This window comes from Suillus subalutaceus (assembly GCF_016647625.1).
Source record: "Suillus subalutaceus strain FC151 chromosome Unknown DFJ58scaffold_222, whole genome shotgun sequence".
In the NCBI taxonomy this organism is placed as follows: domain Eukaryota; kingdom Fungi; phylum Basidiomycota; class Agaricomycetes; order Boletales; family Suillaceae; genus Suillus; species Suillus subalutaceus.
The window spans coordinates 27,693-44,484 of NW_024540471.1; the positions used below are offsets into that span (position 1 = coordinate 27,693).

The 16,792-nt window shown below is 47.5% G+C and overlaps 4 protein-coding genes across 4 annotated transcripts; 3 read left to right on the top strand and 1 right to left on the bottom strand.

Annotated features, from left to right (window-relative positions):
- Positions 1–1,868: 1,868 nt before the first annotated feature.
- On the top strand, positions 1,869–4,439 carry DFJ58DRAFT_908621 (uncharacterized protein; the record flags this gene model as incomplete). Its single annotated transcript, XM_041395118.1, has 6 exons — positions 1,869–2,141; positions 2,196–2,427; positions 2,469–2,626; positions 2,676–3,005; positions 3,042–3,861; positions 3,924–4,439. 6 exons carry the CDS (start codon positions 1,869–1,871, stop codon positions 4,163–4,165), a joined length of 2,055 nt encoding a protein of 684 aa, XP_041236428.1. The 3' UTR covers positions 4,166–4,439.
- A 5,193-nt stretch (positions 4,440–9,632) lies between these two features.
- DFJ58DRAFT_847457 (uncharacterized protein) lies at positions 9,633–10,822 on the bottom strand (the record flags this gene model as incomplete). Its single annotated transcript, XM_041393458.1, has 5 exons — positions 9,633–10,052; positions 10,209–10,233; positions 10,480–10,619; positions 10,678–10,710; positions 10,742–10,822. 5 exons carry the CDS (start codon positions 10,820–10,822, stop codon positions 9,633–9,635), a joined length of 699 nt encoding a protein of 232 aa, XP_041236429.1.
- A 575-nt stretch (positions 10,823–11,397) lies between these two features.
- On the top strand, positions 11,398–12,804 carry DFJ58DRAFT_735617 (uncharacterized protein; the record flags this gene model as incomplete). The annotated part of the gene is made up of 1 exon (XM_041386668.1): positions 11,398–12,804. One exon carries the CDS (start codon positions 11,398–11,400, stop codon positions 12,802–12,804), a length of 1,407 nt encoding a protein of 468 aa, XP_041236430.1.
- A 2,187-nt stretch (positions 12,805–14,991) lies between these two features.
- DFJ58DRAFT_750108 (uncharacterized protein) lies at positions 14,992–16,333 on the top strand. Its single transcript, XM_041387719.1, has 3 exons — positions 14,992–15,245; positions 15,299–15,863; positions 15,916–16,333. The coding sequence occupies exons 2-3, from the start codon at positions 15,329–15,331 to the stop codon at positions 16,296–16,298; spliced, it is 918 nt and encodes a 305-aa protein (XP_041236431.1). The 5' UTR covers positions 14,992–15,245; positions 15,299–15,328; the 3' UTR covers positions 16,299–16,333.
- The last annotated feature ends 459 nt before the right edge of the window (positions 16,334–16,792 follow it).

The following is a 16,792-nucleotide window of genomic DNA, read 5'->3' on the forward strand; positions in this document are numbered from 1 at the left end:
GTTCCTCAAGATAGGCATCACCTGGATGGTTTCTAACAGCACCCTTGAACCCAGCTAGTACTTTTATTTGATTCATTGCATCTCGCATATAGCAACCTTTGTCGACAAGTGACGGTCAATGTTAGTACTTCTGTCTCTTATCTCTCACATGCTCTCTGACCTCTTTGACAGTCCTTCAAGGAACTTGGGTGAAGCTGTCCGAGGTCGGTGTCAAGGGTGCTCAATATAACTCCCCTGAAGAGACGAATGTCAAGCGGCTAGTAGGAACGTTCTTTTTCTCGCGCAAGCATATGAAACGTTGCATGGCTAAATATTTCTTTGCATCGCTTGTCTACCAGTCTACTAGTTTGCCACCAATTTTCCAAGCATCCGGCAGGATGTGAATAGAGCGATCCGCAACAATCCCGCTCTACTAGACTAATACATGCCTCTCTGCGTCCAGATGGAGGCTATATTTCTTAAGCCTCTCCAGTCGCTTCGACTCAGATTGCGCGGGTGTCCACCTTTGTTGTTTGTCGTCGATGCCCTTGATGAATGCACATCTGAACCCGAGCTTACCGATCTAATACTTTCCCTTGCGCAGGCTCTCCGTGATCCTGATTTTCCCGTAACCCACATTCTGCTCACAAGTTGCTCGGAACCGCATATCAGAAAAGTCGTGCAAACCAAAGAGGCGCGCGAGATACCCGTGAGAACTTCAGGGGAGGATGGCATCATCTTGTTAGACGGCACAGACATTGACGATGATACCTGTACTTTCTTGCAGCATTCCTTCAGAGAGCTAGAAAATCGCCATCCCGATTTCCCTCAGCCATTGATGGATGACCTTACGAAGCTGCTGAGCCGAGCGGGCAGACGTTTCATCGTGGTGTCTATGATGAAGTGTTTTTATTGACAATGAAGACAATGATCCCCACAATCGATTGCAGCTGATGCTCGAGCTGACGAGCGAGCTACTTCCAGGAATGGACATGTACAAGTTGTACGACCGTATGCTCTCCATGTATACCAATCCCAAGTGGGCATACATGCCCTTGTCCCTCGTTGCTTCCCTCACAGGTCCTCTGCCCATCTCGCAAATCTCAACACTCTTGGCCCTGTTTGGGCAGGGGTGTGAAGACAACGCTGATACAGCTATGGTCTGTCATGGATATTCCTACAGACAGCACTCTCCCTGTGAATATCTATCACTCATCCATTTGCGACTATGTTTTCATTCAAACTGCGGCCTCCCCCAAGTACGCGATACCTGTATCATCTCACACCCTACACACACGTTCCTCTCTCCGCCTGATGAAGGCGATTCCAAAAATGCACCGTTACTGATAATCTGTAATATCTCAGTCTTCCAGGTACATACCACTTGTAATCTATTTCTACGTCCTTGATGCAAGCAATGTGCCCGCTAGCCGGCTCGGCCCTAGTAGATAACTACTTTACAAAATACACTATGTTCAGAATCGTATTTGTTTATCCCGTGCTTGTCCTATGACATTTTGTCAAACATCATCTATGATTTGGATACCTGCGAGATAATTAAATACTTGTGTCAGAATGATAGTTGTCTTGCACATTCTTATCTCCCACCGCAATTTGGCTCATGCTTGTATATTACTTTGTCATAGAACAATCATACTTAAAAGACAATGCGCATTTCTCTCAGAATTGTAGAGTTCTTGCCTGATCTTATCCCATCACACCACTCTGCTCGTGCTTGTATATTATCTTATCTTATTATATAATCAGACATAATGTGATAAAATTTTGGTCCGATTTTGCCAACTCCATCTACACAAATAATGTCCTCCCCGATTTCCTGATGACAGACCAGCCGCCTTAATACGTCGTTCACGAGCAAATACACCCTGATGAAAGCAATCGATCAGCTTTCCCGTGGAACAGAATGGCAGTTAAAGAGAATAACTGTACAGGGCAACAAACTCACCAATAACGGGCAGTGTAAAACCAAGGACCTTGAGCTGTGGCTGCGGGACCCAGTAGACTGCATCCATGAGCTCATGGCGAATCCTGAGTTTGATCACATGGTGTCATATGTGCCAGAGAGAGTGTTTGCAGATGTGGAGGGCAAGACAAGATGGTATGATGAAATGTGGACAGGTGACTGGTGGTGGGAGATGCAGGTAAGTGCGGGCATCTACATGTTGTGAAAAAATGCACTAAAGCCGTTCCCACAGGGAAGATTGCCTCAAGGGGCAGTTGTTGCACTGGTGATCCTAGCATCCGATAAGACTTTGCTGTTGCAGTTCCAGGGAGACCAAGAGGTTTGGCCCATCTACCTGAGCCTCGGGAACATATCAAAAGATATCCGATGTCAGCCATCCAAACATGCCACAATCCTCATCGCATACTTACCAATCTCGAAGTTAGAATGCTTCATGCGAGATACACGTTTGGTCGAACGTTACCGTCTCTTCCATTATTGCATGTCACCTGCCCTGATCGTCAAGTAAGGCGGATGTATCCCGTCGTGGCAGCATATATTGCTGATTTTCCGGAGCAGTGCTTGGTGGCGTGCTGCATGGAAAACAGGTGCTCAAAGTGTGTTGTGGGCCGCAACGAGCATGGGGATATGAGGACGTCGCCAATGCGCAATCGAGACTCCATGGTTGAAAGCCTGCACTTGCACCTGTGATGGTGAAATGGGGAATGATCAGTTTAAAGGAGAACTAGGACTACGAGCCATCTACTCACCGTTCTGGGCAACACTCCCACACAACAACATCTTCTCATGTATCACCCCCGACATTTTACATCAGCTGCACAAAGGAGTTTTTAAGGATCACATTGTTAGCTGGTGCTCCGATATCATAGGCGAGGAAGAACTTGATGCACAGTTCAAGGCGATGATGTTGTATTCAGGACTCCGACACTTCAAAAAAGGCATCTCCAAGCGTAAACAATGGACGGGGGCAGACTACCAAGAGCTGCAGCATGTCTTTCTCAGTATGATTGCTGGCGCGGTTGACCATAAAGTTCTGACAGCAGTGTGTGGCGTATTAGATTTTATTTACTATGCGCAGTATCGGATGCACACAGAAGACACACTTGCCCGTATGCACGCTGGCCTCGCCTCATTCCATGCTAATAAGAACGTCTTCATCGACCTCGGGGTGCAGGAACACTTCAACATACCGAAAATTCACTTGATGATGCATTACAACGACACCATTCGCGTTCTCGGCAGTGCGGACGGTTTCAATACTGAACTTCCTGAAAGGCCGCACATTGATTTTGCCAAGCGGGCATACCGTGCGTCGAATCGCCGCGACTATGTCATCCAAATGACTACCTGGCTACGGCGACAAGAGTCCATCCACATCCAAGATGCCTACCTTCGATGGTGGGGTTCCCAGCACCCTGTCAATCAAGGTTCAAACTCGCTGGAGCAAGACTCAGATGCCAGCGGCTCTGATTCGGATTCGGATGGCACAGGACCTGGACAATTTTGTATTGACTTGCCTTGTCAGGTACAACGGTTCACAATGGTGACAGGTTCACACGGCTACTTTGTCCCCAGGACATGTCCCTTTCCGAATTCGACGATCCAGCGCTTGCTTAACGAGCATGGTGCTTCACTTTTCATTCCGTCTCTTGAAGCATTTCTTCGCATCCATGTACCGAGTTGGTCGCACCGAAAACTCACACCACAAGACCGGGTCAACGTCTACAAATACCTCAAGATTCTCTCTCCAGCACAACCCCATATCAACAACAGAAAGTGTCTGTTCAAGGTCCGTGCGTCACCAGTTATTCCTGCGACGGATGTGAGGAGACCACCAGCGCCTGCACACTTTGACAGTGTGCTGGTGATTGAAGATGAGAATGAGTACAGCGGTGAAGGTATATCCGGTGAGCATTGTAAATTGGTTGTGGGCTTGCCAGTGCTCTGACCTGTGACTCAGGTCTTAGAGTGGGTGAAGTAAGGGTTGTTTTCAAGCTTCCATCACGTCTCGGGAATTTTCCTCACCCCCTGGCATACATTCATTGGTTTCGGCCGCTTCAAAGCTTTGATGAGATTTTACACAGCTTCCGCCTCACTAGCTCTTCACGTCAGCATGGTCCTAATGCACTGGTGGTACCAGTTCATCAAGTTCTTCGCCCATGCCATCTTATTCCTTGGGTTGGTCGAGAGTCGGAGGTGTGAGGAGAATTTTATTTTAATAGGTACATCAATTTGGAGTTGTTCGAGTGCTTGTCCGAATCCGAGAGGCTATGATACCATTGATATTAACCATAGGGTGCCATATTGACTATGAGTTGCCGGACAAACCACATAGCTACTATTGGCATCATGGCACACTACAGTGTGGTATTTAGTGCTATGGATGGTCTATAGATGCTCTGTTGTGCTATCAAGGCTATGTAGCGATATATACTCTTGCAGTGTGCAACTTGTGTCCGACCTTTTTCCTGATGCAGAACCTGCAACTCAAGGAGGCATGTATTTGCAAAGGTAAGGTTACTTTATGCGTCGTAGACTCAGATGAGTACATGAGCTTACTACATTTAAGGTCTGGATCAACGATCCCGTCAATACCATCTTCACCCATAGGACATGTTCCTGATCGAAATTATATGAGAACAACCTTGCAATCATGTCTTGAGGGCCTTGACCGACACAATGACAAGATAATCAGCGTTTACAGGGAAATGCTGGAGATTCGCACCCGCATTACGGAACTTCTTGACAACGTCCAGTCAGAAGCCACGGATTTGGGAACAAGGAATAGCAATTCTTACCTCCAAAGATTCTTCGATAATGGGCATCAGGACATGGCGGCAGTTGCACTCGATGAGCCCAACACTATGTTACCGCTGTTGACTACACTCAATGGCTTGCCCCAGCCACTAGCCCATCGCAGGCTTTCGGACCAAGAGTACGGTCCTTTAGAATCTGTCGGGGTTATGGGATCGCTGCCAGAGGATACCGAGCCTATGATCTGTCAACGTTCCCAAGGTAAGTTCGCTATATTTTCAACCTAGGAAATCGTTTACCATGTATGACAGATGCAATGCTCCGCGACAACTCCGGTTTTGTCAGCTATGAGCTGGGTACACGACCCTTCCTACCTCAGCATGATACATACTCTGAGGGAAGGGCTCTTCATCCAGACGTAACCCACGACTCCCTCTCTGCATTGTACAAGGCAGTCAAGAAAAAGTAAAATGCACTTGGCCCGGATGTTCGAAATTTGTCAAGAAGGAGAGCCGCACTCGCCATGTGAACGAGACACATTTGCGGAGGGTTAAGACTGTCTGTGCCGGCTGTGGAAAAGGGTTCGCGCGTTCGTATATGAAGAAAGACCATATCTGCCCTGCCGGAATGTAGAAGTTCCCAGACTTTTTATGCACCTTTTCACTTACCCATCCCCCAATTCCACCGCTTAAAATCTGAGAAAAATGCCTATTCAAAGCCATTAAAATACTCTCTGGAGTGTCAATGTTCTCTTGCTGCGAAGCCACCTGGATGCGCCTTCTCAGACTGAGTATCGATGCCCTGTGGCTATGAGACCCATAATAGTAAACACCATACAGGATTGATCCGGACCACACCAAGTTCAGCAATTTGGTCACAGGTTCATCGATGCATCCTTGAATCTTTGAAGCTTGAAACCTGACTTCCAAGTCAATGGCATTCAAGTTTAACAGTGAGGCTAGGTGATCCATGATTAGATAAGAACTCGAAAGAAGCGGGAAAGGCGACGCGCACTAATGCAAATAATTCAATTTGGTTACTTCGGTGTGACCATATTGACGTTGATCCGGGAGAGCACTAGGAGAGCGTGCCGCTGAGTTGCAGTTTCAAGTTTTCAACCTTCAAGCTGCAGGCCGTTCAGCCGCTGTTGCAGCTGAACCAGCCTGGTCATACGGTTTGTCTCAACTCCAGCGAGATGGACATGGAGTTTAAAACTTCTTGATGCGTCGTCTCGACACATGAAAGACTCTCTGCAGGCTGTCTACAAAGGTCTATAAGTTTATGGCTGGTGTGAGTGCACAGATCTGTGGGGTAGGCTGTCATGATCTGCGCCACGTGACGAGATGTCGAATGCTCCCGCTCAGCCACTTTGCTTGACTAATGTCAGATTTCAAGTCACAGCACAATCTCAGCCCATCCCTCGTGGTCCTTCCTCCCAACTATCACTGGAGAAATTGAGACACATTTCGATCTGGATAGCAAACGCTCGTATGAATACCCTGATGGTGGCAAGTAAGGGATGATCACTCGCCAGAGTCGCCACAAGAGCATGCGCTTGATGCAATGCAAGTTTGAACACAGCGGACAACAAGAATCAACAGTGAAGAACCGAAGTTACTGAAAAGTATACACATGGACGTATTGCTCTGATAATTCGGACATAGAGGAAGGTCTTAGCTTATTAGATCAAATACTATCTAAATTGGCAATGGATTCATTAGCACCAGCTGGACGAGCATCAATTCTCAATACAATACCTACTATCAATTCTTCTGATGCTATCCTTAGCCTGGCGCCAGCTCTATGTAGTGTTGAGGAAGACGAACCTCTGAAATGCAAATTAGCTTCCCCTAATGTTATTACTTACAAATTTGATGGCTCATGTCATGCATGCGTTCTATCGCCAGTTACTGTCATTGATACCCTTACTGCGATCATTTAGTTCGACATCTCCAAAGCAGCCTTCTACCTTGGTCTCAAGTTCAATACCTGTTACCTGTTGACGGTGACCTCGTACCAGGAAAGAAAGAGCTAGTTATCGAAGTGCGCCGCTCACAGGGCCCATCAAAACCAGCACTCAGTACTCAGATTTAGTTACACTGCTGATAGCACAGAGAAACGAGTTCATTATATGCAATATCCTCACTCATCAACCCGTCTACTCTAGCTCTGAGGGTTGACTGGAAGGAGCGAAATGGATAAGCTGAGAGGACAACTTATGATACTAATATCGTGGAGGATGAATACACCTGCGAAAGAACATGCCATCAGAGAATTAATGATGGGAATTGAGTCCTGAATCCGGCATTTAGAAATGGAGATGCGAACAGCTGGATGAAGAGAGTGAGCCCGCCGAGGCCAAATGTGGGGTTGCAGGATGGAACATACTGCCGAGGAACGAGACCAGACCAAAAAATACTGGTGAGATTGAGGGAGGTGAACCTAGGCAAGAAGTTTGGCAGGGGAAAGAGGCAAATAAGGGCCCATGGGAGAATCTTTGAAGATATGCGTTTACCAAATATTCATGTTGCATGTGTCGAAGGATCTTGGTGCGGTGTCAAACTCACGTGGGCGTATAATTTTAAAGCCCCGATCAGCATTGGTTCACTCGAAGCTCGTTAATAGTCACTCGCATTGATCAATCAATCAATCAATTACTACTATGTATATCGGCCACACGCAACTTTAATGGGGCCCCATCTTGGCACAGGTTGACAACTTGAATTGTATTTCAATTTTGATGTCGGATGAGATATCATATCAACGATAATGCCCTGCCCGAAATTCGAAGAACACACTGAATTTTTGTGGAACATCATATATCCTCCAGGCGGACAGTGGGTCATCACCTGTGACTTTGCATAACCTGTGAATCGCGGGATTGCGGCCAGAGGGTACGAATCATCCTGTCAGTCAGCTCTCCCAAGGTGAGTTCATGGTCGTTTCCAGCTTTCCTTGAATCGCTCACCATGTACGACCAGACGCACTGTCCTGCGGCACCTCCGGTTCCGCCAACTATGAACTTACTGTGCAGCGCTTCCAACTTTAGCATGGTACGTTCTCTGAGGGACATACCTTGCCAAGTTCTTTAACTAGACCCAATGAACAGTTGACTCCCCCTCGCGCATCCCAGACCAGGCAAAGTAAAGTGTGCCTGGCCCAGGTGCTTTCAGTAAACAACAAGGAAAACTTCACTCGACATGTCAAGAAGAGATATGACGATGTTTGCGCGGGCTGTAAAAGCAGTTTGCGCGCCCGTACATGATGAAGGCCCAGCCAACCATGGATGTTGTTAATGTAGATTCGTTGTGGAACTCCTGGCTGATGCATACGAAGCATCCTGTCTGCAGTCAGCCCATGACAATGTCTTCTTATGCCCTGCTGCCAACTTACTTGTATTGTACCAATTGACAATTCCTAAGTTCTGCCTGTTAGACGTCGCCCATACTCGCTCTCGGCATGATGGAGGGAGTGCCAAGGAGACGAGTTCATGGATAAGGTTCACAAGTCTGTGGACCTCTAGTTCGACTATCCAACTGGTTGTCAGGATATTCAAGCCCATATCCATGCGGATACTGGTCGTGCTGAGGGCCCAGACTGGTTGAACTGTGGTGCCTACTATGTTCATGCATTGGCACTTACGGAAATGACCATCTCAGTGATTGTTCTGGGAATATCGCTAACGGTAATTGAGTTGCGACATTAGGATACGAATAAAATGGAGGGCAGAGGCTCAAGCTGCAGATTTTACCAGACATAAAGGCATCAGCAAGCATAGGTTTGTGAGGAGACCTACCAAGCAAAGATAGATGTTGTGAGTGTGGTGGCTGAAACATATGAGAACGTACCCAAATTCGAACTATATCAGCCCACGAGCTGCGGAAGACTAAATCCTAACATGTACATAAGGGCATTCAATGAAGAAGAACCCAGGTAATTTGTGAACGGTCGGCGAAGACTGGCGCCTGCAGAATAGTAGTGTGGTTGATGGCTTGGAAATGAAGGTGAGGGTTGTGAAGCAGCTGCCAACAAATTGCACTGGCTTGGTGAAAGAAAGGCACGGGCATGTCTAGGATAGGATACTAGTGCTAGCAAGGTCGGCAAGGAATGCGAACGTCGCTGAGGATATACAAAATATTAAGAGAGTCAGGAGGAAGGCAGGTGTTGCTATAATTAGAATCATATTGGTGAGCCTGCGTCCAGCTTTGTCCATCGCAAATCAACGTCGAGGTCAGACAAACAGAACAGTGGTTAGGCTAGGACCAAGCGAAGCTCGGTTCGGATGCTGGTGAGTTTGATGCCGGGTGGGCGGGGAAAAAACTCGACATGCGGGCTGATTGACTGACCATCATATGACTGATGTCGATGAGATACGAGGCTAGTGCCAGCTGGACTTCCAGTCGCGTGATTATATTGACTTCTGGATCACGTGGAGGGCGGGCAAAAATATGCGAGCGAGCGAGATACGGTAGTGTGAATTGAGTGAATAGATCGAATGGAGACGAGTCAAAGGCTTGCCGCTCAGCTGGGCATTGCCGGCTCCTTCCGAGCGCTCGGGAACTGGCACCTTTTACATTCTCTATAAGTTAGACCTCTTAATCCTGACATATTATTTATTAGAGCTTGCAATTAAATGATATGATGTGAATATGCCATATTGACTCGGACTCCTCGGGAACAGGCAATGTATGTATCATTCATCTAAAAAAGTCGAGTCGGTCGATTTGAAGTCAAACTTGTTCTGAACAAGCCATATTTGGGCTACAAGCTCAGGACAGTGTTCGTAAACGCTTGTCTTGGTGTAATTGAGACAAATGTTATTCTGGATGGCGCTTAAGTAAGTGAAATAATGAATTTTGCAAGGAAAGATAGCGATATTTAAGGTATGTACAATAAATCTAACAGGTATCACAAATTATATGTCATCGGCGATATCCGAGTCTGCGTCCAAGTCTGGGTCTACTAGTAGGTCGAAATCTGACAGCTCAACTCTAACACGCTGCTGAGAGACCCCACAAATGACTATGTGATCCTTCCATTGGTTCAAGTCAGCTTTCTCCTCGTCGCTGAGGCTATCCATGTCTGCGCAGATAGCCTCAAATACAGTGGAGTTTGCCCCTGGAAATAACCTAGGTGTGGCACTGAGCGTCTCATGTCCCTGTTCCAACAGCGCACATTTTGTGATGGTGCCAGCTAATCCCATCGCGTAGTGCAGCTGTTTGCGCAGCATCGTGAATAATTTGTCTAGTCGGAAGCGCGTATTCCAGATCAGTTTCCCGACGAGGTAGAGGATGAAGGGGTTTTGGAACTTCGCATGGATGGTCAGTGTCCCATCCTAATTGAAAACTCGTAAGTGCATGAGTTGAGGTGAACAAAAAAAACAATACCGCATTAAACGAATATACATGCATAAAAATGTTGTCTCGAACGAGACATCTGACGCGATGTAGAGACTCGCGTTTCTGCAGGCACATATGGGCACATTTCGCACCTTTTCACAACTCATGACAATTGGCCTTCAATGCACAACTTGCACCATCAGCTATATTCAACTTCTATCATGTCTCTAGTTGTTTTACACATAACGCGCCATAGGCGCGCTACTTTCCCACACAACGCGCAGCATTCCCGCGCGTGCTTAGCGCGTTTCTCTTGCACTTGTCGCCCTACTCCATATGCAACTTCTGCTATGTCTCCAGTCATTTGCGCATACAATGCACAGCTCTCCTGCTAAACGCGCCATAGGCGCAACACTTTCTCACCTTGCTTTCGCGTTCCTGCGCGCGCGCTTAGCGCGTTTCTCGCGCTTAAGCGCACTCCATCGCACATCATCCAGGAGCATCCATCCATCATCCAACCAGTTCCTAGGTGTGTCCCTTTTCGTTATCAGACCATATTTAGCCTATTACACTTTGTATTTCGTTATGCACCCTTACTTTACATCACTTTACCTCACTTACATACTTAGAGCGCTCCCTATTCGGCTCTGAGCCCTGGGAGAGCGCTTAGGTAGAACTTACATACTTTCATGTTCGTTTTACACCAGAGCTTCCTACCACATCTTTCTACCACCATGTACTTGGCAGTTAGTTCCATGCAATGCATGTGTCTGTCGTTGTCTTAAGGCCCTAGCATCAGTCTAAAGCTAGTGGCAGTATCAGTATCTATCTATATCCGCACATTACACCATATTATCGTCTCTCTACACTTGTCCACTGCTCGCACTACCATCCCTGTTCTCTGCGCATTTTCGCCTTTTTGCCTTTCCGCGCTTCGCGCATTTTCGCATTTCACTTTCCCGCGCGCGCCTTCAGCGCATTTCTCACGCTTACATCGCCCTTTTGTCGCCTTTGACCAGGGTTGATCAGCATCATTTCGTGGATCCTTGCTTTCTTTGCTTCCCTTAAGGGTCGAACATATTGCATGGCATATCAAGACCCAACATAGAGAGTGTTTGCTTGTCATCTGACTTGCAGTCACCTTTGTTGTGTTACCCACAACTGGAGCCCACCGCAAGGGGGCCATCTGACACAGCGACCAGTTCATCCCTAGACCTTTGTACGACACGCGCACTTACGCACTCCATCTGCGCTCCTCCATCCACATTTTTCGATCCGCACTTTTTCCACACTTAACACGACCATCTTCGCGCCATGTACAACCCAGTAGATTCATCCAGCATGCCCCTTCGAATAGCCGACTCAACGCCGCGCTTTGCAGGCGATGGTACTCAGCTCGTCAACTTCCTGGAGTCAGTAGAACGACTCGCGGAACCACTTGGTTTAACAGACAAAGAGATCATTAAGTATGCACTGAAGTATACAGCGCCTAAGCACAGGCAGCTTCTCTCATACCGCGAATTTGACAACTATGTAGAATTTGCTGATCACGTCTTGGATTTTTGGCCAGAATGTGGTGTTTGCCACTATACGCGCCCTATCTTCGAAAAACTGGCCGCCATCGATGCGCCCCTTGCAAGCACACCTCTGCATCCAGAACGCGCTCAAGAGCAACCAGAAGCAGCAATCATCGCACCAATTCCCGAAACATACGACGCCATCCCTGCCCCAGTAGTCCAAGAAACGCACCATCCGGAAGTAGAAGATACCGCGCCTTTGCCCCTCGCTCCGATGTCTCAATCTGACCTTGTATGCTCATCGCACTTTAGCGCGCCTAATCAGGTGCCTCCTGCAGCGCCAGAGCTTCAATACGCGACACCAGTTGACCAGAGTACGCCCCTTGACGATCCATGCATTACTGACGAAACCGCGCTTTTTAACGATAGCAGTTCATGCTCTTCAACCGAATGTCCAAGTGGTGCATCAGATGCGCATCACATGGATCATGTTCCAGACGACCAAGACGCATACCTTGACCATGCTAGAACCACTCCGGAAGAAACGTGCTCAAATGCGCTAATGGTTTGTATGAATGTCCCTCAGTTAACGCGATTTACGGTTGTTATACGTCGAAAGCTCTCAAGGAGCAAAGCGCCTATTTCCATGTTGCCGCCCATAGCCTATCAGGCTGTTCAGGACAATGTCCTTGATGATCTGCATGCATTTTCATTGAGCGCTCAATGCACCTTTGACATATGGAAGTTCCACGTTTTTGTTACTGACACCGTTTTGATCCTCGCACTGGTTACCAGCTATCTGCCTTTGAAGCACAGCCATATTGGCCTAGATTCACCACCGACGCTTAGTATTCCCACGCTCTGCGCGCGCCTGACCGTGCAATGCGCTTATGTTTGTGAAACTAATCTTGGAATCACCCCTCAATATCGCGTTTTTAGCCCTGCACTTGCCACTAAGCGCATTTCAAGTACCTTGCAGCAGATTACCGTCAACCAGATGTTCATGCACACACTCCTGATGCCCTTCAAGCGCTCTCTGACCCACCACCATCGCCAACCTCGCACCGTCCCTATCCCATATCACCGGCTGTCCCACGCGAGCATCGCGTTTCACCTCTATGAGTGCGGAAGTCGCGGTTTATGCAGAAGGAAGAAGAAAGAAGACGAAGAACCCCCTAGAGCGCGCCCCTCCGCAGTGCATCCCTACCTTATCACCGCACATACCTCATAATACCGGAAGAAACACCACCATTCTTTTGTAGGATAACATCCGTTTTACCCTGGGCTTTGACCAGAGATTTCGTTTCAGGTTTCGTTTAATATTCTAGCACATAGGACAGATAACCCGCAGACAGTCGTGCATTACAGGGATTTACACCAGGAAGAAAGAGATATACGAGAATATTGACCCTAGTGCTTGCACCGACTCATACGATAGTTTTTCCCCTTCTAACGCATGAAGCAGCACCGTGCACCTTGTTACTATACCACCCAGGCGCTTCAGCCGCATTTAGGCGCCTTTCCATCGCATTTCCGCTGCGCTTATGTTACTCACAGCGCATAGAGGCATAGATGTTGAAAGAAGATTGAAGAAACCAAGTCGGATGGAAATCCGCATAGATTGCAGCGCGTTTTTCCGTGTTTTCCTTGCAGTTTTTCTTATGCATAATTCCTTTTCTTCGCATCATATCTAGGACACCCAGTGGGGATTGGTTTGGACATAGATTGGATCGCTCCTCAGGCCCCACAACATCGCATTTCACCCCTGGATGTATATTGGATGTAGACTTCATAGCGCAATCACTCCGATGCACTCTATCGCAGTTTCGCACTTCATGCAAGTGTCGCGTTTCGCATTGTCGCGTTTCGCTTTTCGCCTTGTCACGTTTAGCCTTATCACCTTGTCGCATTGTCGCATTTCATGCTGTCGCCTTTCACATTCCATGTTGTCGCTTGTCGCCTTGTCACATTTCCAGCATCACCTTATCGCATTGTCGTGTTTCGTGTTTCGCCTTGTCACATTTAGCCTTTTCGCCTTATTGCCTTGTCGCCTTGTTGCATTGTCGCGTTTCCAGCAGTCGCATTATCGCCTTTCGCATTGTCGCGTTTCGAGCAGCTGCCTTTTGTGTTTCGCCTTTTAGCACATCCTTGCATCCTCGCATTCAAGCACCCATGCTCGTGCACATCGTGGATTATCTGCGCCTCATCACACTTAGTTGCACCATCATCCGAACACGTGCACATCATACTCGCTGATCATCACATATCCATATCACCGACTTCGCTCGAGATCCTCACCAGATGCACTCTGAGTGGGGACACTCAGTATTCAAAGTCCCCGGGAGATGTAGAGACTCGCGTTTCTGCAGGCACATATGGGCACATTTCGCACCTTTTCACAACTCATGACAATTGGCCTGCAATGCACGACTCGCACCATCAGCTATATTCGACTTCTATCATGTCCCTAGTCGTTTTACACATAACGTGCAGCTTTCCCGCGAAACGCGCCATAGGCGCGGTACTTTCCCACACAACGCGCAGCATTCCCACACGCGCACCTTGCGCGCTTTCTCGCGCTTAAGCGCCCTGCATCACCCTGCATCGCCTATCATCCAGGAACGTCCCTCTATGTCCACCCACCTCATTGGTACATCATATCCCTTGCCTCATGGTTTGTAACAAGCATTGCAGCGCTATTACATGTCATTACGTATTCATAGCGCTTATTGCTCCTATCCCTTCCGCTTCCGATGCGATTTCCATAGTATAAAGTTTGCTGACTTACTACTCCATCATTATTACTCCCCTTTGCTGTACTTCCCTTGCTATTGGGTTTTACCTTAAAGTAGTAGTCACCACTTGGGCGCACTTTGTGTTTCCAATGGTTATCGTTATCCACCTATACTAGACCTTTATCCGTGCTCGTTATAACACTCGGTTTGCACATCCGCTTCCTTGTCCGTTTCCTTATCCGGTATTCTCCGCACAATGTGCGCCTTAGCGCTCACGTTCCCACGCTCGCGCTTACCTTAGTGCGCTTTCTCGCGCTTCGCGCTCACTTCACTTTTCTTCTTGCGCTTTCGTGCATCCATCGCACTTCAAGGGTCTTTCTTTCATCTGGTTCTGTGTTCAGTAGCAGTCCCCTTTAGGGTCGAACGTTCTTGCATTCTGCAAGTATAGCAGCTAGGCAGAGCCAAGACTCACTTATACTGGTTGAGCATTTTTAGATATTTCATATCAGCCCAGCCAGGTTGAGATCGCCTCAACGGGTAGGAACACGGCACTTCACCAAAGGCGTCACCCATGTCAACCAAATGACAGGGCGGGAGCACCGAGACATTCAACGCACCATCATTGCTTCAATTGCAGGTGTCGCTGCACCCAGATTTATTCGTTCAATCTGTGCGCTCATAGAGTTCATCTATCTTGCTCAGAATCCTGTTCATTCTCCTGATTCCCTGCATTCGATGGTTCAAGCGCTTTCAGATTTTCACGCATTCAAGGATGCTATCATCGATGCCGAGGCAAGGAGGGGAAAGAAGGGTGTTAAAGAAGATTTTTTCATTCCGAAACTCGAGCTATTGCAAAGCTTCCAAGGCACGGTTGAGAGACTGGGCACGTTGATGCAGTTTTCGGCTGATATGACAGAGCGCTTACTCATCACACACTGCAAGCATCTCTTCGAGCGCACAAATCGGCGGTCTACTGATTTTACGGAACAGTGTGTACGGATCCTCAATCGCCAGGAGTCCATGGAACTATTTAACCTGTACGCGCTATTCTATTCTCGTGGTGCATCACTCGTCAATGCCATACACATTGAAGATGAAGAAGTGACAACCGTTAATCCAGCGCTTTCCTGGGTTTCTCATGTTCTCCCTGATGAAGCGCACTCTGTTCATGGACCTCAGCCAGTTCGGAATCATTTTCTTAAGGGCATTCTTTCTGAAGATGCTCTCACCGCCTTCCATTTAACTTCGACACCAGATTTCAATGCTCTAACACCCGTCAGTATTCAGACCAAATATTCACTTCTTGACTTCGATCACGCGCTCTCTCGGTTTATTGATCAGCTATCCCTCTCCACTGGCGAGCATACCCGCTGGGACCACAGATATGGACGCTTTCGCACATGGAATAAATTTCGACTACAGCTTCACTCTGCTTTTCAGTCACGAGTCATCATGCCGAGCAGGGTGGTACAAGCATACCCACCGAGTGATGCATTCCCCCTTGGAAATTGCGATATTGTCCTAATCAATGTCATGGGTGGTGACGGCCAAACTAGTAAGTCTATTTTTGCAGTCGTGTTTTAACACTAACTCGGGATGAATTTCAGCCAGTCGTGTTGCACAAGTTCGCCTTATTTTTCAGCCAAAGATTCCGCAAGCTTCGAACCTAGTGTTGCCGATGTTCCTCTCCAGTCCACTCCTTTACGTCCAATTCTTCCATTTCGTCGCTAATCCCAACGATCGTCCAGAACTCGCAATGTGGACGGTAGAGCGCACATACATGATGGACCAACATGGCGAACGCTATAGGTGTGGTGGTGTGGTGTCATTGACGGATGTAACACACACTGTCGAATTGATACCAGAATATGGTAACAAGGTGGACGAGAAGATTTCTTCGGCCACCTCTTTGGAGAGCTATGATCGGTTTTTTCTGAACAGCTTCACTGATAAGGAAAGTTATCATACATTTAGTACAGAGTTCACATAGACATGTCAGTAGCTCATCTTAGTAGTGACAGTGCCATTGAATGATACCATGTATGATTGCTACGATCTTTTATAACGGTCGTCACTGCTGATCACAAATGGCCCTAGTCTAGGGTTCGGAATGCATTCCGATGCATTCCAAACCCTAGACTAGTAGTTCCAAACAGGAATTTCAATATAATACCATTATTTTCTCCCCATTTAACAGTCGTGACGCTACCACGTCATTAAATTGACATTTTACTACAGATAACTTTGTCCCACCAATCGCGTCGCTCCATCACCAACGCCGTAAGCTCACCGTAAGCATCAAACTTCTTTCTGACAAGCGAAAATTATGGGTCTTTTGCTGATGTTATCTCTTCTTCCGAAAATACAACGCGCTGCCATCGTTCTACGCCACAGGTCCGACCATGAAGACACCTATATAGCTAGGCGGACAACGGATCATCATATGTTCAATTTAGCGAGATGGTTTGCAGTGCTAGTGAATAG

What these genes read in the sequence shown, in the direction of transcription:
- DFJ58DRAFT_750108 (XM_041387719.1), top strand. Translation starts at nt 15,329, where the DNA reads ATGGAACTATTTAACCTGTACGCGCTATTCTATTCTCGTGGTGCATCA. An exon ending in GGGTGGTGACGGCCAAACTA is followed by an intron (nt 15,864 to 15,915) that starts GTAAGTCTATTT and finishes GATGAATTTCAG; the next exon opens with CCAGTCGTGTTGCACAAGTT.